The 21,570-nt window shown below is 35.8% G+C and overlaps 1 protein-coding gene across 4 annotated transcripts; it reads left to right on the top strand.

The window, feature by feature from the left end:
- Nucleotides 1–1,024: 1,024 nt before the first annotated feature.
- Nucleotides 1,025–12,346, top strand: LOC104248187 (TSL-kinase interacting protein 1). 4 transcript variants are annotated; one of them, XM_070150643.1, is made up of 14 exons: nucleotides 1,025–1,244; nucleotides 5,397–5,732; nucleotides 5,845–5,927; nucleotides 6,028–6,075; nucleotides 6,192–6,301; nucleotides 6,733–6,817; nucleotides 6,908–7,187; nucleotides 7,889–8,023; nucleotides 8,123–8,274; nucleotides 8,373–8,611; nucleotides 8,697–9,027; nucleotides 10,645–11,052; nucleotides 11,142–11,267; nucleotides 11,441–12,346. In XM_070150643.1, the coding sequence occupies exons 2-14, from the start codon at nucleotides 5,507–5,509 to the stop codon at nucleotides 11,669–11,671; spliced, it is 2,454 nt and encodes an 817-aa protein (XP_070006744.1). In that variant the 5' UTR covers nucleotides 1,025–1,244; nucleotides 5,397–5,506; the 3' UTR covers nucleotides 11,672–12,346. The 4 variants fall into 4 exon arrangements, with proteins under 4 accessions (XP_070006744.1, XP_009802697.1, XP_009802694.1 ...); XM_009804395.2 differs by having other exon boundaries at nucleotides 1,026–1,244; nucleotides 5,465–5,732; nucleotides 10,633–11,052; XM_009804392.2 differs by having other exon boundaries at nucleotides 1,026–1,244; nucleotides 5,425–5,732; nucleotides 10,633–11,052.
- The last annotated feature ends 9,224 nt before the right edge of the window (nucleotides 12,347–21,570 follow it).

Here is a 21,570-nt window from a genome sequence, read left to right as displayed (position 1 = left end):
ATTAACTTCTTTTGAGGGAGAAAAACTCAAAACAAAAAGTCCCAGACTTAGACATATTATTTTGAATCCTTTGTTGTCACAAAGGGGGATGACAGAGTCGATAAGTAGTTGCAACATATCTTAAATATGACAGAATTGACAAATAATTGCGATATATCCCAAATGGTGTAGTAACTAACTTAAAGTTGCTAAACAAAAAGATGTTTGAGCTTTGAGAATAAAGAATCTTTTAGTAGAGAATGCTTTAATCCTTTTAATGGACGGATCCAATACGGATTAAGAATAGTTGAGCAAGAACTTCAATATCAAATGATTAAATAAAAAATAAGTGAAAATAGAGAGAGGAATGAGGAGGGGGCTAGGGTTGGGGACTTGGGGTAAAGAATTAAGGTGAGCACTTGAATGAGTTTTGTTCCGGCATTGTAGGGTTGCGTTACTCAATCTTAAGAGGTGCAAGTTTCCTCGACTTTTAATGTAACTATAACCAAAATTAATTTTTAATTAATATACCAAAACCAATAAATTATCGTTACCAAAATGATAAAAAATCTATTATTCCAAATAGAGATTAGGGTCATGATTTATTGATTGTAAATTCCACCATAATCCTTCCCATCTTTTGTTTTTCTTTAGAAGATTTAACTCAAATGGCCGTCTACCTAATTTCATAAATTAAAATAATCAACAAACATAATATATATATATAAAATCTATATATATCGTCTAGAAAATATAAACATTGAATCTGGTCGGGTATTTGTGTAACAATCCCTTTTCTTTATCATGATACACATTCTTATTCCTCCCTAACAAAGTATGAATCAATATAAGTCATTAAATTGTGATACTATTAAGGTAAATGTAAATGACAATTTTGCCCCCATGTGTATGGAGTTCAAAGGGTTGAAGTTAAAACTTAAATTTGAACATAAGAGGTTAATTAGTTTAAAAGGAAAATTTGAACATAAGAGGTTAATTAGTTTAAAAGGAAAATTTGAAGGGGAAATATCTTAATTCTCTTATTTTTTTTCCTCATGTGTGTGTAATTTTCATCATATTGTAAACTTTTGTTCCTCTCCTTTCCTTTCCTTTCCTTTCCTTTTCAATTTCCCCTGTGACCAATCGATCCATTCCTAATTCGAATCTACTTTCCTTTTTTCCACTTTGCTTCTTTCTGCCGGTGCCGCCTTGCCGCTTGGGTTCCTGACGGCGTTCTTCATTCAACTTCTCCGGTGATTTTTCCGGTAACTGTTTTTAACTCTTCCTACTCCGAAACCGACCTGAATTACGTGAATTTTGCCCTAATTTTCCTGTTTTATTTGTTTAATTATTAGATTCAAAGCTTTAATTTCATTATCTGTTGCTGATTAGTGTTGGTATGGAATTATATAGTACATTATTCCTCAGGAACTTATCTGTGGTCTATAGAAATTCGCAATTGCTGATTTTAGGCTTTTCCCGTATTCAATTTTGGTAGAATTTGATTGATTTCTAGTTTAATTTATGATGGATATAACTTAGGCTATAGGTGATAGGAAACCAAAATATCTAGTTATAATAAGCTTGAACTAAATTAAACGAAGTATGTTGCTTTCGTAGCAAGCTTTAATTTTTTGGACCAAAACATAGTAGAACAATGTGCAATTAGAGAGCTATGAACATGATATATGGATGAGAACAACATGAACTTTAGTTTCATCTAAAATCGAGCACGAGAAATAATAGCTATGTGATATGTCTCCTTGAATCTCATGAATTAAACTTGGGTTCTTGGAGTTCTAACTCCACCACCCTTTTGCCCTGGATTCCTTCGCTATTGATCCCTTTATAATGCCTAGCGGGATTGAGATCTTGCCTAATTGAGTATAATCAAGACCGATAAAGGAATTGTATCTTTATATTGTAACATGGCAGGCTAAAAGTAAGTACTCTCTCTGTTCCGTTTTATGTGACATTATTTCTTTTTTGGTTTGTTCCAAAATGGTCTATACCTTTTAATTTTTAACTTTAAACGTCTCATTTTACCCTTAATGACATGATTTTATAGCCACATAAATGTCATGACATGTCTTTTTTTAAAATAGATGTCATGACATGTTCAAGACCACAGGTCTCAAAAAGCTTTTTTTCTTTCTTAAACCCTATACTCGGTGTCGTCGCATAAAAGGAAATGGAGGGAGTGCATAACTGAGGAACTAGTTGTGAGACGCTTAAAGCCTTATCAATCACAGTGCCGCCCTGCATCCTTTCGGTGACTTATATCAAATAGGATAGCGGACATTTTGAGAGCAAACTGTCATCAATACACAGCTTAAAGCACAAACTCTTTCATTTTATGACTTTTTGGATGAATTGAAAAATGTATATTATATCGATTTACCTGTAGAGTTCTTGCTGGTGTTGTCAAAGACGAGAAGCGTAGAAAAGAGTCTCAGATTTTTGGAGCTTTAAGCTCAAAGCACAATAGAAGCATGAGCTTTAGTAAAAGAAGGTGCAATGAAGCAAGAAAAATATGTAAGGCCAGAAAAATAACCATAAACACTAAAAGCAATTATATGAATAAAGTACCAAAAGGTCTTTATAAAAAAAGAGTAACTGAAAACTATAATTAAGGGAGATAGATGAAGTAAATACTATGCAAATTAAAGACTATGCAAACACCAATTAAGTTCAAACACCAATTAAAATTTTGATTTAGATTCAAAACTGCAATCAAGTGACTAGTATTAATCTCTAAATTCCTTTTCCTAAAAAGTAACAAGTTCATTAATTAACAATTAATTCATCTCTTTTCCACTTGTATATTTTGATTTTTAACAAGTAAATAATGGTTGTAATAATATTAATAATAAACAACATGGCACTAAGATGATATATTCGAATAGTGAAAAGAAAAAAATGTGTTCCTACACTGTGGGTAGCAAGGGAGCTGTGGGATATATTCCGAAACCTGTTAGGGGTTGGGCAATGCCCAGATCATTTACAAATGCATATCTGAGCTAGTTTGGAGGAAAACACGAAATGTATACTATTCCCAATGTCATTTGGTGGATTTCGGAGAGGGAGAAAAATCAGAGATATTTTGATGGAGTATCGGTTCCTATTCATATTAACCTCAACGTGTTTACTGACTCTTTCATTTTGCTGTCGTTGTAAATATGTTAACAATGTAGATGGACCGTATTAATTCCCAATTTTGTTGAACCAGTGACCTACTGCATGTACTTATTTCGTTACATGCTTACTTTATTCCTAAAAGAAAACAACTAGTTTGTGCACAGAAGAATTATGATGTAAGTAGAAGACATGAATTCTGCAAGCTTTAGAACATTCATGTATTTAATTTGAATGGCACCTCTGTGTATAATTCCATAGTTTCTATAACTAATTTGTGACTTTACTAAAGCAAAAAAATAAAAAAATCAACAGCAATATGTGAGTTTACTGCAATCATTCCTTTTCATCCTTTATCCATTCGAGCTTCTATTTGCATAATGAACTAGTTTTCTAAATAAAAGCAATTCCAATTTACCTTTAATTGATCTACTTTAGAGATATTTTTCTATGTGCATGTGCAGGCGCCACACACACATATACGTATATATATTTTGATAGGGACACATATGTATATGCATGATACATATGCGTAAAATTTAGGACATCAACCAACATGATTTAAACTTTTGGAAAGCTGTCTCAGTTTGCATTGTAGATTTCTAAATATTTAGTTTTCAATTTACTGTTTTGAAAACCTTTGGGTTGAATGTTTTAAGAAAAATATATGAAAGGTTGTCCGAAGTATTCAATATGTATGATGGAGAACAATTAAAAAAGAAAAATGATTCGCGTGTGGGTAATTTTCAGTTGATACTCTTTATCCATGCATGATAAACTTTTCTAGGCTCTCTATAATACTCCCGCCATCCCAATTTATGTGACACCATTTGGATTTCGAGTGTCAAATTTCTTAATTTGGATCGTGAATTTGGAGAATGGGAGCCTTGGCATAGCTGATAAAGTTGTTGCCATGTGACCAGGAGGTCACGGGTTCGAGCCGTAGAAACAGGCTCTTGTAGAAATGCTGGGTAAGGCTGCATACAATAAACCTTGTGGTCCGGCCCTTCCCTGGACCCCGCGCATAGCAGGAGCTTAGTGCACCGGGTTGCCCTTTTGGCCATGAATTTGGACATAGAATTTAAAAAAAAAATTGAAATAAAATTTACATATTTGGGAACTACATAAAATTATAAGTCACAATAATTAACAATTCAAAATATTTAAAACGCGTAAGAAAATATCGCTGTCAAAGAAAAACTTGTTTGACTCTCGAAATTCGAACGGTGCCACATAAATTGGACGCAGGGAGTACTGTATTTACCTAATTACTTTTAGTTGCTTCAGGTTCTTAAATATTTACTTCTCCAGATTCCTCGTTGACCAAGACTATGGTTTGCCAAACTTATTCTTTTCAGTATAACATTCACTCAAATAGTTTTGGAGATATTTATATGTTGTTGCTTTAGCATATTAAATATCTTGGTTTTCTTTTAGAGTTATTAGTAGGTTGACTAACAATATTGTATCCTACTTTCATGGGGATTATGGTTTCTACGACTTATTATCATTTAGAAAACACCCATACTTCGGCTATAGCTTTTAAGTTCCATTGATGAATCTTATGATTCGCTGAAACCAGTTTCGTCTAAGGTTTTTCGATAAGATCCTCTCTACCAAGTATGGTTTGAGACTGAGTTGAACTGTCAGTTCTTCCACATTTATTCCTGGTTGCTTTAACACATGAGGTATACTGAAGCTATTGTAACATTTAGGGGTTGTTTGGTATGATGGATAAGCAAAAGTAACCCTGGGATAAATATTTAGTATCACCTATCCCTTGTTTGGTTACTAATTCTGAGATAAGTTATCTCAGAATTAGAAACAGTACCGGGATAACTTATACCTGCTAGAGAGTGGAATAGTTATCCCAGGTTAAAGCAGTAAAATTGATAATTCCAAAATTAATACAACATACCAAGCAGTCAATAAGAAATAATACCAGCATAACTAAACCCAGATAACTAATCCCAGCATAACTTGTCTTCAAACCAAATGACCCGTTAGTTCTTTTACGTCTTTTTTCTTTTTTAGTCCTTTTTTTTTGTCTCGTCCTTTTTCCACCTTGAAATTAGTGCATACCTGATCTCTTACCAGGATAATGGATCTTGAAGGGTACATATTCTGAGCATGTGCATATGCATGGATTTATATGGTGTAGTATGTTGATATATACAGAGAGCAATGTTATTTCCTGAGTCTGCAAGTCTGACTGTATGTGTCTTATTCAATCTTGAATTTCTCTGTTTGAATGTTGAGTGGTCTTTTATTTGCTCTGATAGGTACCTTTTTATCTGCACATATTATCAGTTGGATTGGAGGTCTGAGAAGTATCTTCGGGTGTTTGTAGTTGAAAGTAGAATGCAAAGCTAGTACTTCGGATGACTTCAACATGCAAATGGAGCCACAGGTCTCCTTAGAGTGTGACAGATGCCTCCATCCTGAGACACTTATGTGCAAGGATGGAGTTTCTGATGATACACAACATCCTGCAGCAGCACAGCCAGTGATAACCTCAGAAGATCATCCTGCTGCACAGCTGTCCGTGCTGATATATGATCATGCAGTGACACAGCAGGTATCATTGTCCCAAGACCAGGTTATGCTGCAGAAACCAGGTATGTCATCAAAATATGTGCTTTATCTTATCTGTCTTAGACTTAATTGTTCTCTAGTTGCTGATGGCTAACTTGTCATTTCTGCTGCTGGGATATTTATTACCAATGCCAGCCAAAAGGCAGACACGTCAATGGGCTGCATGGACACGTCAGGAGGAAGAAAGCTTTTTCTCTGCACTGCGACAAGTTGGCAAGGTATTCACTGTGTTTGTGTATATATAGCTGGCTTCCTTTTTAGTTTTTGTTTTTCTTGTGGGATCAATAATGACTGTGGATGTGACACTTACTTTTTCAGAACTTTGAGAAAATTACTAGTCGTGTGCAGAGTAAAAACAAGGATCAGGTGATATATGGTGTCATTTATTTATTTAATTATCCAGATATCTTTTTTACCATGGTTATTGCTTCACTTATCTTTTCCTTTTTTTTTTTGACACCTTTATTTCTTTGATTTGTCAGGTCAGACATTATTATTATCGTCTTGTGAGGCGTATGAACAAGTTGTTGGGTCCGGAACTTAGTCTTGATGCCAAAAATTCCAAGGACACTAATGCTGCAATGCTGCGATGGTATGTGGGAAGCATCACCTAGTCATTTACCTCTCTCTGGTTGTTTCAAACTAATGAAAGTTTGGCCGGAAATGATTTTGTGCCATTTCGTTAGCAGCATGATCCTCTTTTAATCCATTTTTATGACATAGAAGCTGCTATGGTTTAATGTAAGGATGGGTTCAAAGTTTCCTTTTAGCTTTTAAAATATTATATTATGACTGTGGAAATTATGTGTGAGGAATGCTACACTTATGTCTCCCGGTGGTGAAGTGAATCAGCTGTATGATATGTTAAATATTTGCTGGTTTGGAGAAGTAAACCAGTGACTTTGTCTGTCTATCTGCTACAAATTTATAATGTGAAGTTGGAGCAAATGCAGCTTAGTTTTGACACTTGTACATGTTAAATAGCTACTTGTAATAATATAGCTACCTTGACTTTGACTGTAGGTGGTCTTTACTGGAAAAGTCTAGCTGTAAAGCTTCAAAGCTTCACTTGAAACCACGGAGATTTAAAATATTTATCGAGACTTTGGTCAGTCAGAACATCAACTTTTTGTGCCCCATGTTTCAGCATGATTTCTTTATTCTTAGTTGGACTAAACAAACATTTATTGTCATAAAGGAGAGTCAGCTGTTGAAAGACCGGAAAAAGAATGTAAGAAGGCGTCCTTCTCAAGGAGAAAGTAGTTCTACAGCTGCTGCATCTCTTTCAAGTCATAGCAGAGTGTCAACTAATGATAGTCGGACAGTTAAAGTGGTTCTTCTGGACAACCAGGACGTACAGAAATTTGGATCTGGAAAAGGCTCTTCTCTAAAACGCCATGTGACTATGGGTGTAAATAGAAGCAACACAAAAGTAGACTCTTCTCCAGTGAAAAATGCTAGACATCGACGAAAGATAGGTTTGTTAGTTATAAAGCTCATGAATGAATTGCAGTTATTGCTTCTTTGGCTTTTACAAAGGGGAGCCTTGGAGCAATAGTAAAGTTGTCTCCGTGTGACCTATAGGTCACAGGTTCGAGCCGTGGAAGCAGCCACTAATTCTTGCATTAGGGTAGGCTGTCTACATCACACCCCTTGGGGTGAGGCCCTTCTCCGGACCCTGTGTGGATGCAGGATGCTTTGTGCACCGGGCTGCCCTTTTGCTTCTTTGGCTTTTATGCTTTCCCTGCATCTTCTAGCAAATCATATGTTATAGATATAGATTGCTCCATATTGGATATATAAGGGCATAACTGGTTTATAAAGATCTCGGGCTACTCCTACCATTCCATATGTTTTGAGTATAGGTGTTTCATTTTACATGGACATATGTGTTTTGGTCTTCTTCCACTCTTACATACTACTTTCAGATGGGATCACAAAAATATCTGACTGCATTGCACATACCATGGCAGTGGCAAGCTAAAACGTTCTCTTCATCCCACCCTCCATACCTTAACTGACATTGTTCAGAGGAGCGTTAACAGTGATATTCCTATCACTGATATAGTCTGTCTACTGCTTTGTCTTTTTTCTTCTGGTGTTCTTTTGCTTTTGATTTTCCTAAATAACAAAGTCGTCTCCGAGTTCAACTCTTGATTGTATCGTCTCTGGGTGGCAGGTTCTGTATCAACAGCTGCATATAAAAGGTGGGAGAAGGCTGCAATTGCTGGAGTTTCATTGGTAGCTGATGCTGCCGAGCATTTGGAACGGGCAACTATCGATAAAGATGTTGGACTGGTCCAGAATTCACAGGGTTAGCAGTTAGCTGCAGCTTTTCCTGTTGCCATTGAGGATTGCTGATTCCATCAAATGTATCTAACTTCTTGCCATCCTTTTTGTGAATAATTTGCAGGTATAAATGGATTTGAACATGTCGGGAAAGATGTGCCTTCTTTGCCGACTTTATCACAAAATCTGTTAAATGAGACCAATTTACAGAGTTGTATGAAACTCAAGCTCCAGCTGTTTCCTGTTGATGAAGGAACTAGAAGAGCCCTGGAAATGGTAGGTCAAGTAAATCTCTTTGCTGTCCTGTGGTTAACTGGTTACTACATTTGACGTCAAATTTATTTGCTATCACTTCTCTTTCCTTTCTGTGTCAGGATAATCATAACCCATACTTGGAACTCACTCTAAGTAATAGGAAAAAGATGTCATCCATTTTGGAACATCTCAATCGTAAATGGGGAAGCTCGAGCATAGCAACTGGAAAACTGGTGCTTTTTCCTTACCATGTTCAGATGGAAAACCTGGTGCAATCCCTGAGATGGACCAAAGATACTACACTAAGTGCTGCAGATGTATATAATCTGATTGGAAGCCCTCCAGTTTTCCGTCTCAGGTCTGTGTTTTACATTTTCTTTTTGTATCCTTAAGAATTTATCTCTGCAGTAGCTGTGCAACTGACTTATTTTTCCTTCTTTTAGATATGGTTGGTTTCCAAATTCTGAGCTTGGAACGTTTCAAGCACCATTGTCATCTACCACTCCCTTTACACAAAATACTAACACTAACATAACAGAAGAAAAGAATGAGGAAGTACTAGCATCATCCCATGGTAAACTTGTACGTTTTTCTAAAGAACCACTAGTTTCTAACCCAAGAATGACTGTGACATCCTCCTCAACCGAGCTGTCTGGTGAGTCAAACTTGCAAGCTACCATGGGTGTGAATACCTACAATTCGGATCATAATGAAACTCTGCTAATGCATAGACGGGATAACGGAGCTATAACCACAGAGAAACAAGTTGAGATGGTATTTTCTTTTCTTTAGTTTCACTCTCATTATCAGTCTAGCTTGATTTGCTCTGTAGAAAATAGGAAAACTGACAATTCAGTTGAATTCTTTTTGGTTCTTCTACTATCAGCTGATGTTATGTTTGCTTCCATTGTCTGCTTTTTGTGTGATGATTAAAGTCACAGCACACCTTTTTGTAACTTAGTTATCCTATTACATGATGGATTTCAGTAAACTTGGGTCAGTTTTATAGAGGCTATTCTATTCTTCTAGTATTTGAATTACGCTCTGGAGGTGTTGCGGGAGCTTATCCTATGTCAGATGTGTTGAAGACCAACTTATCTTGATGATGCAATAGTTTGTTAAGGAAATAATTATAGATACAATTTTTTTGCGAGATGGTTAGCATTAGGTTTTAGTCTGAGATAAGAGACAAAGTAAAATCTGCTGGTAAAATGTCAAACGGGATAAGGATCCCATAGAAAGAAACCGCCTATTTTAAGTAGCATCCCAGGACACATCATTTTTTCAGGAGTACAGTGATCATGAAAATGTGTGCATTTGAATCAGGGAAGGAAATACTAACGGAATTGTTCCAAGTAGCAAACAACCTTGCTATAATCTTGATGTTCGAGAGAGGGTGATTGAGGGGATCTAGGGATTAAGTCTTATTCCTAATTTGGATCCTGTGCCCGCTGTCTTGAGAAGTTTGTTGTGTGATAAATCTTTATGTATTAATTTCTTGTCAGTCTAATTTTTTTGAAAATTGTCCAAAGGCTAAAAGCCTGAGCAGTTGATCCAATATTTCTAAAATGGTCAGTAAAACCATGACTGTAAAATCACCCACATGCAGAAGGAACAAAATTAGGCAATAAAAGATATCCCCTTTAGATCAGCTATTACCAAAGTGAGTACTCAGTCACTAAGCTAGGGAAACTCAAAATATACTGTATAAACGTATTATGTGACAAGAAGTTAACAATCGTAACACATTTTTCATTTAGCACTTGTTTGTCTTAGGGGCAGATGCAGCGTGCCAATGACGGGTTCAATTGAATCCATAGCTTTTGAACACAGAGTAAAATTTATATGTAAAAAATTTGTTAAAATTGAAAAAATAGTAGATATGAACCCATAACTTTAAAAATATAATGAGCTTTAAAAATATAATGGGTTCAATGCTCAAAACCTTAAAAGTTGAACCCATAGAATTTAAATCCTTGATCCGCCTCTGGACTTTGTCTGATTGGTAAGTGAAGTTATCAGTTTCCAGTTCATGCCAAGATAATGATTGCGTAAACCATGTTTTTACTTACTGGGAAGAAACTGAAGTTTTATCATCAGATGTTCAAGTTGAAGCAAATGAATTTTGAGGTTCTCCCTATTTTATTCTGGTTGTGTTGTGTGTTAAGGGCAGTCATTTTTGCTTTAAAAGAAGGTTGGATTGCATATCATTGAATCAGTTGCGACTTAGCGATCTAAACTAATCTACCTCTCTCTACGAAATCAAAAAACTTTCTCAAGAAAAGGTGTCTCATTAACAGCTAAATGTGCCAAACTTATGATATTTTTCTTTGATTGCTTATTATTCTATTCCTGAATATTTACTTTGCTTTCTGTTAGCATGATATGCAGGGAAGCAAGAACAGTGCTTTATCAGCAGGGGACTGGGAAGATAGCCTTACCAACATAAGTGTTGGAGATCTTCTCTCTGATGCACCTGACGATGAGGAAACAGACTGCATTGAATCAACTTTACCTGGAAGCTCTCACTTTCTCCAGCAGATGCCATTTAGCTGTGACTCGTTTGACGCAGCGATTGCTGCTCATATATATAAACATCAGAGCAAAGCTGAATCTCAGATGGCTCTTCCACCTCAAGCATCTTCCATTTGGAATGCTGAAGATACATGTGATGCTTTTGCATTTCAAAAAGATGTTGCTTTCAGACGTACAGCGAACAATTCATCCAGCAATGTTGGTGCAGAGAACCGCCAGCACATTTCTCAGTCATCTTCCCTATTGTTGGATGCAGGAGTAAAGGTTTATGTCAAAGAGAATCTTTTCAAGCATGCATCAGTTTTGGCTAGTTACAGGTGGAGCTTATACATCAACTTTATTTTCTTTTGCAGGATTTGCCTGGGAAAATGGAACCTTTAACTGATGAACTTGCTCATGAAGATCCAGTGGATGAGTGTCATGCACAAGCTTTGGGTGGTTCTACAAAGGATCTTAGTGGGCTCTCTGACATATATTGGGTAAATATTTTCTTACTTGTCCTGCTTATACATCTGAATGGAGATGTTTTGGATAATTAACGTCTGCCTTTTTGCTATTAGTTGTGTTGGCATTGTTTACTTTATACATACAACCACCTAGTATGTCAGCTTCAGGCGTGTATTTACCTAATTCCTCTTTTTCAACTTTGCAGCCAGACTCTTTAGGACCGCTAGAGTTGGACGCACCTTCATGTAGATATCATAGTGAAGACCTAATTTTAAGTGATAATAGTCTTGGTGGCTTGAACCGCCTCATAGCTAGCAGTCTGGATGCATTTCAAAATTGCTCGTTCTTTGGGTTGGACAAGAAAGAGCCTGGATCTACTGTTGAAGCTGTAGAGACTACTTCATTAGCAGATTACAAGATCGGTGCTAAAGTCTAAGTTTCCTGAAATTGGAACAAGAGTAAGCGCGGTTTATTGTTAAATTTAGTTTGGCTGACTTATAGAGGTGTCACAGCAACCTCAAGTCCAGAACTTCCTGCATGCGCAAGTAAGCATGGCTCTTGAAAAAAGAGAAGGGTTGAATGGGACAAAGGTTCTTAATGTACAGAACATTAACTTTGAGAATATTTCAGGTGTCTCTGGATCTGTACATTGTGTAGATTTATGTGCAGAGGGTGAAAATGCCAAATCATTTGGTTTTTGCACTGATGGATCTTGGATATTCTGGACTTTGGCATGACAAAATTGATATTGATACAAGATATTCGATTACAAAAACAATGTGCATTTTAGAAAAATAAGTCACTTGTTTGAAAAAGGTATTTGATGTTTGGAGGAAGGGGAAAGGAAATTGGGTTGAAAAGAACGTCCTAAACTTTCAAACTAAAGAATGTTCTTGCGTTTGGACATTTAAAAGTCTCCACCTTTCGTTCCCTTTTCTTACTTTGCCCGTGCTTTGTATGAAATAGACATTGGGAAACAAATCTTCAAAATATTCACTATTTCCTCTCCAAAATCCAGGCATCAGATTATCGCCAGGAAATTTTGTCAAAATGTACTCCATGGTCCATCCTGCTGTAATATTATGTGTATAAAACCTTATATTCTGTTTAAGTTTACATTGTCTCTCTTTGCTAGATAAACAACAGGAACATTATAGATTATGGATCAGCAACGCCAGCCGATTTATTTTCCTTCCTATATTCTGGCTATTGAATACATTAACGGTGGTAGGTCGGATAATCAGTAAAGCATCCATTGACGGTAAGGAAGCTGGCTTTTATCATTTGTAACACAGCAAGAACATGAATCAGAAACCATTCATCAACTTTACTGGCTGCTTTGGTGCACTAAGCTCTCATTATGTGCGGGGAAAAGTCGGACCATAAAGGGTCTATTGTATGCAGCATTACCTTGCAGAAATAGGTTATTTTCACGGCTCGAACACGTGACCTCCTGGTCACATGACAGCAACTTTACCAGTTACGCCAAGGCTTCCCCTTTATTCATCAACTTTACAAGAGGGTAGAAATGACACCAGATAGCCGCTTGTAGCATACCGGCCAATAGGTCTTGGAGCAAAGGTAATGTTGTTTCTGTGTTACCTATGGGTCACGGTTTTAAGTCAGCAGCCATTAATGCTTGCAGTACGGTAAACTGTCTGCATCATACACTTTGGAGTGCGGTCCTTTCTCTTCCCTGCGTGAACGCGAAATACTTTGTGCATCGGACTCATTCGGCATGTCAGTTTAAGGGGGAATTTGAAGAGATCTGCTCTCATACAGTAATTCCTTTCCTTCAAAACAAGAACAACGTCGCACCAAAAGAAGCTTAATCATAACATCATTCCTTCCGCAACCATCAAGCTCCACGAATAATAAAGCCTAATTTTTTCTTCTTCATAGGCTTAAAATTGTACTTTCGATTTTTTGCTTGAGGATGAGAAAATTATTATTAATTATTGAAAAATTGACACTGTATAACCGCTCTCAAAATAATAGCCGAATATATATATATATATATATACACAAAAAAATTATACAATTTTTTGACTACCGAATATAAATATTTTCTGACATGAGCTAAAAGTGATAATACCTCAAAATTATTGCAGACCTCATGGATCTTTGCAAAGAAATTTAGTACTGGGTTGATTTCTAAGAAGACTTCTTTATTCCTCAAAAATCACGCCTTGATGGTGGGCTGGTGGTGGTGGGGAGGGATAAAATAGGGTAAAAATTGTGTGGGGTAGCCACTTTATAAAGTAGTATTTATTTTTTATCCAACATTTTCAATGCTTAGCAATAGCAGCCACTAGTCTATTCAAATTAATATGAAAAAACTGTGTTATCCTTTCTTCTATCTCTTTCATGTTAGGGAGAAGCTGTGCCGCCGGTCTGTAAAACGTGATAGCTGATACTAATACTATAATTGAAGTCAAGGCAAATGGCCAGACGACCAAATTTTAACTGGCAACACTCATGAAATTTGACAGTTTGCTCTAAAAGAAGAAAAGAAGAGTGGACGGATGAAAATTGAACAAACTGCAGAAGGCAAATTGGATGCTAGTGTAGTTTGGACACTATAACGCAGAAGCATAAATAATATAGTCAGGGCAACTGCTAACTGGGGTACAATTGAAAGAAAGACTCACTGTTTTTGTTTGTGTCAAGGACACTTGGTACAATTACAAGTTCAAAAGTTAAGGACATTTGGTCATGAACTTAGACTAACAAGCTCAAAAATTAAGGACAATAGGTCCTGAACTTAGGCTAAGAAGCCCAAAAATTAAGGACAATAGGTCCTGAACTTAGACTAACAAGCTCAAAAGTTAAGGACACTTAGTCCTGAACTTAGACTAACAAGCTTAAAAGTTAAGGACACTTGGTCCAGAACTTACAGTTACAAGCTCAAAAGTTAAGACAGTTGGTCCTGAACTTAGAACAACAAGCTCAAAAGTTAAGGACAATAGGTCCTGAACTTAGACTTACAAGTTCAAAAGTTAAAGACAAGTAATCCTTAACTTAGAGTTACAAGCACAGCAATTAAGGACAGGTGGTCCTGAACTTCGAGTTCTAAGTTCAAAAGTTAAGGACATGTAGTCCTGAACTTAGAGTTGTAAGTTCAAAAGTTAAGGACATTTAGTCCTGAAGTCCTGAAATTAGAGTTGCAAGTTCAAAAGTTAAGGACACTTGGTCCTGAACTTTATGAGCAGAAGGGTGTTTTCGTCCGGGCAGATAAAGTTTATTAAAGCAGTGGTTAAAGACTAAAGACATTTTAAATAGTGACTTAAAAGTAAATACATATATTATTAGTGGCTAACCGTGCACTTCCCCCTAAAATAGGCTGGGGAAGTGAGATGGCATTCCACGTGATATCCACCTTACCAAGTTGTCAGTGCCACGTGAGATTGAGTGTCTACCTTGGTCAGCTCTACTGGCAGGGGTATACACATGATTTTCGCTAAGCAATGTCAATATTTGAAGAAATGAACGAATCAACAATCACTATAATGGCAAGCGGTGTCATTTTTTTTATTTATACCAAATATTTTCATTTTATATACTATCTATATATACATATTTGATAAAAATTGTGACGAAGCGATGTCACGTTACGCCACTTGTCGCAAGGTGTATTCGTCCTTTTTTACCGGAATAGGGATATATTTAAGCCAATTGTATAATATTAGGGCCATTTTTAGACCGATAGTATAACAAAGGATAAATTTAATCCTTTTCGCACAATTGAGAGGCAAATTTGACCCTTTTCCTTAATCATTTTAATGGAATATGCTCATGATGAAGATGGTCATAGATGAATATTCTGCCACAGGGCAGCTGGTTCCATGATGTCTTGGAAATTAAAAACAAATAGATACTAGGTCTAAAATTCTGCAAGTGGAAAATATTGATAAAGAAAACTCCATACTCATCTGTTTGGCCACTATCATAGGTCACACAATCCAAGCCTCAAAGATTTTCATCCTTCAACTTGTTATATTTCAACTATTTTATATTGTTCAACATCTTTTTCTTAATCATCGGGTGTTAGCAACTCAGTGACTCGATCAATTTTAAGAATTACTCTATTCTTGTGATTCGAACTCGAAATCTCTAATTAATAGCTCAGAATTCCGTTCATCCGACCACATCATTTGATAATCTGAACGGGTAGTTTTACAAACTTTCTCTGTTTAAGATCCTACTTCGTTCCGGATGTGAGGCTAGTCTGATAGGGTTTTTCTTAGACTGCTAATGGTTAATATTGTGTTCACACTATTCTTCCGTTTTTTCATAGCACCGAGACTTATTTACTTGTTATGGTTATTGCGTTTCAACTATTTTCTGGTTCTTATAATGCTATTATTATTTCTATGGTTTCTGTTAATAGTATTGATATATTGTCTCTTTTCATCTTTTTCGTTTTTTTGAGTCGAGGGTCTATCGGAAACAGTCTCTCTACTTCACCGGGATAGAAATAAGATCCGTGTACACACTACCTTCCCCAGACCCCTCACTTGTGAAATTTTACTGGATTGTTGTTGTTGTTCTCTGGTTGAGATCATAACTGGTTGAAAGAGAGGAGCAAACTGTGTTGGTATTTGGCTTTTTTCTTCTTTTATTAGATTTCACTACCTTCCAACGAAATAAAGAATTCTTGCCCCAAAACAAATGATAAATGGACTTCTAAGCAGAAATGTCAATATAAGTCGTAGAGCCGTTAAAATGGACTTGGCCCGTGAGGTCAGCTCAACCCAGCCTGCTATTTGAGTAGAGTTAGCCCGCTGACCCTTGAGGCTTCATCGAGGCTGGGTTTGGGCCAACCCGTGGGCCAAAAATTAAATTAAATCCAAATTAATTAACTATTAAATATCTAATATTTAAAAAAAGTAAAAACTAAAAAAACTATTAACTATAATCTCCATTCTCCACCCCTAGATTGCTCATTTACCCTTCCATATCAACTACAATTTATATTTTTGACATGCATGTAATATGACAAAATTAGTTTTTCTTTTGCTTAATTAATACCGAACTCGAAAAGTTTTAGGTGACCAATAATAATCTTTTTTCAAAAGAAGAGCTAGAGCTATAGAAAATTTGCAGTTCAATTATGAGATTTCTCGTCAAATATCAAGTTTTTTATATGTTCTAAGCAAACATAAGTTGTTTACATGATTAATCGACTATGTCACGAAAAAATATTTAAGGATTTAAACAAATTCTTTTTTTCTAAAAAATTTTTGAAGGGCCGACCCGCCCTAGCCCGCGGCCCTCTTAGGGCCAGGAACATATCCACGCTTATGGGTGGGGGTGGTATGGCACCCGCTCAGTTAGTAAAATTATCATATATTTATGTAAAAAAAATTTAAACTAGGTTAAATATATAATCCTGTCACCCCCATTCGTAAACTAGACAAAGGTGCCATGACTGGTAGAGCTTTTTGAAGTTTTTCTAATGTGTAAAATTCAAGTTCGAATTTATCTTGAACCTTGTCTGATTTTTCCATTTCGTTGTGCTTTTTATTTCTTTTGTCCCGGTCATTTTCCTTTTTGGCCACCTCCCAATTTTCTATTTGTCGTTTATTATTTTTGGATTTTTTCTTCTATTCTATTACTTTATCTTTGATATTTAGCAAGAACACTTAAAAAAGAGCCTCCAAAATTTTAATTTTTTTTTTTTGATAGAGGCGCCTAGGGGCGTTGATTATTATTAAGCATTAAACAAATTTTAAAAATTTTATAATATAAGCATTTCTCTTAATCTCAAATCTTTTAGTTTTCTTCTTTCAAAATAAAAAAAACTTGGGTCTTGATATTTAGATTGAGATCAAAATTAATTTATAATTTCTTTTTTTATTATAACATAGATATTGTGTTATTCTATGATTGTTAAATATAATTTAAATCTTTTAGTATTAAATTATGATAAATATTTCGCAAGAATTATATTTATGATTTTAAGTTTTGAGATCTTGTAGTTTATCTAATTCTGCATTTTATGGGGTATAATTTATTTATTGAAGATGTTTTTTTTCCTTATTCTGATTGGTGGAGTTCCCTTATTAAAGATTTTATTTTACTTTTGCAAATTTATTTTTAGCATACAAAAAAAATATAGTTCCCTAGTAAAAATATTGATTTACTTGTATTATTAATAATAAAAGTGTGATTCCTTCTTTAAAATGCTAATTATATTTTCTTCTTAATGTCTGAGATGTCATTTTCATACGACAATAATAACATATATATCCAATAAAATTCCATATATAGGGTCTGAAAAATTGATGTAATTTTTATATTTGCAAATAAAGTGCTTATTAAATTGTCCGAATAAACTAAAAAAATGAAACGGACAAACGTTCCGAACAAACTATATATTAGTAGGTATTATAAGGTGTACATTAGAGAAAATTTTGGCACCTGCCACCTTTAAATCCTAGATCCGCCTCTGCTTAGGGCTGAGTTGGACTGACCATTTTAAGGCCCATTCATGTAGTGGGTCAGCCCGTCCTAGCCCACTAAATTTTAAAGCCCGTGAGGCTTGAGGTGGGCTAGGCTAGGCTGGTTCATTTTGACAGCTCTAATAAGTTGCAATATGAATACGAGTTGTAAGTCGCAATCACCAAATGTTATTGTGTAAGTCGCATTTACCAATTGTGATTTATATATTGCAACCGATAAATGCGAGTTATAAGTCGCATCTCGCACAATGGATTTGTATGTCATTTCAATAAATTAGATTTATAAAAAATGCGATTTACTTAGGTAAAATTTTAAAATAGTGAAAATTATTACAATTTTTTAATATTTAAAAAATTGTAATTAACAAAACAAGTTGATTTTAGCATCAAAATAATGCGTCATTCCCAGCAAACTACGAACCATACTTTTACATATGAAATTCTTTTTAGAGAAAATTTAATTTAAAACAAGTTATAGATATTTATATGATTGTAAATCGTCTTGTTAAGATAAAACGAAATGTTTAAATGGGACAAAAAGATTGTGTACGCATATATAAAAATGATTTTCTATTATTTAAGCTCAATTTTTAGAAGTTGAAGGCAGTTCAATTGGTGAACACCTTGCCTTCCACATTGTAAGTAAAGGGTTCAAAGCATACTATCCCTTATCTCTTTCCTGCAATGTAATGGTTTCCTTTGGATTTAAGAAAAGCACATTTTTCATAGTTTTTTTTTTTTTGGAATAACTGGCATTTCTTATTCATCCATCCAAAACAGAGTACATTGATTTGAGGGTGGAGTGTATAATCCACAAACACCCTTATCTAACACGAAGATAAAGCATGCAATGTTGTGAGAGCTGAGTAGAAGAAAACTCATGGGTATTGGATACTTTAGTTTGTATGAGTTATCAAATAAAGTTTCCAACTCTAACAAAAACATACCAATAAAAATAAAAATAACATTCTATCCATGAATCTAAAACTCATGGTGGCTCAAAGGTAATATTTGTTCTTCTTTTATCAACAATTCGAAAAGCCGGTAAGCTCCACTTGTCCATGTTCATTATGCCCCTGACCTGCCTTGGTAGTTCATCAAAATTATGGAACAGTTGATTTTGTAAAGACTCGTGGCTTAAAGAAGCTAATTTATCCGCATCTTGGTTGCTTTCCCTGAAGTAGTGATTCAAATTAAAAACTGTTTGTTCCCTTATACTTCTATGCTCATTAATCTCATCTGAAATCTTCCATGGGACACAATTGTTCCCATTAAGGCAATCCACCAATAGCTTTGAATCGGTCTCTGCCAAGATACAATATAAAGCATTGTTAATACACCATTTGATGCCAAACAACAGTGATTGTGCTTCTGCCCAATTGCTAGTTCCAGGGCCTAAATTAATAGTGAACGCAGCAATCAAGCATCCCAAATTGTCCCTTATAACTCCTCTTTCACCACATAAACCATTCTTACAGCTTCTATCTGAGTTTAATTTCACAAAAAATGCTGGAGGTTTGTTCCACTTGGTAATGATGGTCTTCTTGAATCCAATATTAATGTTGAATAGATGCCATATACTGCTCCAAATAGGTTTGGTATCGAATTTTGGGAACTGGGTGTTAACTATCTATGAAATGGAGAAAAAAATAAGGGACATGGTCCTCCTCACATTGAGTTTTTCAGAGCCATATTTAACTCCACATCTAGCTTTCCAAAGTTTCCATGCTGTGACGATTGGTAAACAGTTTATCAAGCACGCTTCAACGGGATTCTTTGTCTTTGCTTTCCACCAATTGACTAGTAACATTCGAAAAGACACCCCTGTAAAGGGAATTCAATTAGCACCACACATAATCCTCCATATATTCTGTGCAAAGGATCCCGAACAAAAAAGATGATCTATAGTTTCATTTACAGGATTTATGCAACAACAACACCGAGAAGTGCTAGAGAAACCCATCCTAAGAACCCTAGCGTCAGTCAACAATCTCTCTCTCAATGCTCTCCAGACAGTAAAACACATCTTGAAGGGCACCTGTTTTTGCCATGTCTTGGAATCAATCCAAGATTGTCTTTTTACTTTCCTGAATATATTCCAAGCTGCGGCTACGGAGAATACTCCTTTCTCATTGGCAGTCCACACAGGAGTATCTTGAACTGATGGCCTCAACCTAATATGCATAGCTTCAATTGTACCCATAACATGGTCAGGTAATAGACAATCCCAACCACCCCACCACTACTGATCATTAACTATAACATCAGAGAGCATAATATTCCTCGGATTGCTACCTTCTGGAAGAAAATTACACAATGGACCTAAGTTGGTCCAATTGTCAAACCAAAACGCAATGTCTCCTTTGCCAATCTTCCATAATATGTGCATATCTACTTCCCTCTTAATCTTGCACATAGCATTCCACTAATGTGAGTTCCCAGAATACCATTGCTTAATTAAAGGGTGTGACCTCTGACAATATTTGACCATTAGGAAATTCTTCCACAGAGAATCACTAATCCTTAAATTCCACCGTTGCTTTGCTGTGAATGCGTTACAAGTATCCTGCAACTTCCTAAAATTAGCTCCTCCTTCAGCGTATGGCATGCAAAGCTTGTCCCATGAAGCCCAATGAAATCTTTTCTTCTCTTCTGAATATCCCAAGAAGAACTTGGCCAACATTCTTTCTATTTGGTTCAAGACTCCTTTAGGAGGGTGAATGGTTGCTAGAAGATGGACTGGAAAGGCTAACAAAACATGTCTGATCAGAATAGCTCTGCCACCAGTGGATAAAAATTTGGCATGTCAACCTGAAATTTTCTGCAACACTTTAGTGACCAACTCAGAGAAGATGGCTATTTTTTCCTACCAATATACAAGGGGCAACCAAGATATTTTATAGGAAATTCCTTATGCTCCATTCCAGTAATCTCCTTAATTCTCTGAACTGAATCTAAAGATGAATTTGGTGCCAAAACAACACAAGATTTTTGTTTATTCACTAGTTGTCCTGAAACTTTTTCATATGTTGTTAGGGCTTCCATTAGTAACTCCAATGATTTCCTGCATCCATTGGAAAAAAGAATAATATCATCAGCAAAAGCTAAGTAATTAATTTGAGGCCCCCTCTTATTCATACTGAATCCAATGAACTCATTATGAATAGCGACCTTTTGTAATTTTCTTGAAAGAAATTCAGCACAAATTATAAAAAGGGAGGGGGGAAATGGGATCTCCTTGCCTAAGTCCTCTCTTGGACTGAAAGAAGCCTTGTCTATTACCATTGACAAGTAAGGAATACCAATTACTAGAGACATGTCTGAATATGATATCTATCCATACTTCATTAAAACCCATTCTTCTCATCAGATTGCATAAGTATGGCCATGAAACTCTATCATAGGCTTTGGCCATATCAAGTTTGAGCACCACATTACCGTCTCGATTAGGCTTGTCAATATCTCGGATGATTTCTTGGGCAAGGAGTATGTTCTCAATTAAAGATTTCCCTTTAACAAAGCCATTTTGGTTCCTACTAATGATGTTAGGTAGTATTTTAGATAGTCTGCCATTAAGAAGTTTAGCAAAAATCTTGCTAACAACATTGCATAGACTAATGGGTCTAATGTCATTAAAGTGCTGAGGTGAGGCAACCTTGGGTAACAGAACAATACATGTGTGGGTAAACCACTTAGGAAGATTAGCCCCACAGAAAATAGATTTCAATGCCATCGTGACGGTAGGTGCAACTTTTGTCCAGGCTACTTGAAAAAATTTAACAGTAAAACCATCAGGCCCAGGAGCACTATCTGGATCCATGGAGAAGACGCAATTCTTATCTTCTCTTCATTTGGGAGTGCAATCAAATCA

Source organism: Nicotiana sylvestris, chromosome 7, assembly GCF_000393655.2.
Source record: "Nicotiana sylvestris chromosome 7, ASM39365v2, whole genome shotgun sequence".
Taxonomy (NCBI): Eukaryota; Viridiplantae; Streptophyta; class Magnoliopsida; order Solanales; family Solanaceae; genus Nicotiana; species Nicotiana sylvestris.
This window is presented reverse-complemented; position numbering and strand designations above follow the sequence as displayed.

Coding starts and splice junctions, on each gene's coding strand:
- LOC104248187 (XM_009804395.2), top strand. CDS start 5,507: ATGCAAATGGAGCCACAGGTCTCCTTAGAGTGTGACAGATGCCTCCAT. Junction 6,818..6,907: donor AAATATTTATCGAGACTTTG/GTCAGTCAGAAC, acceptor ATTGTCATAAAG/GAGAGTCAGCTGTTGAAAGA. Junction 11,053..11,141: donor TGTTGGATGCAGGAGTAAAG/GTTTATGTCAAA, acceptor TTTCTTTTGCAG/GATTTGCCTGGGAAAATGGA.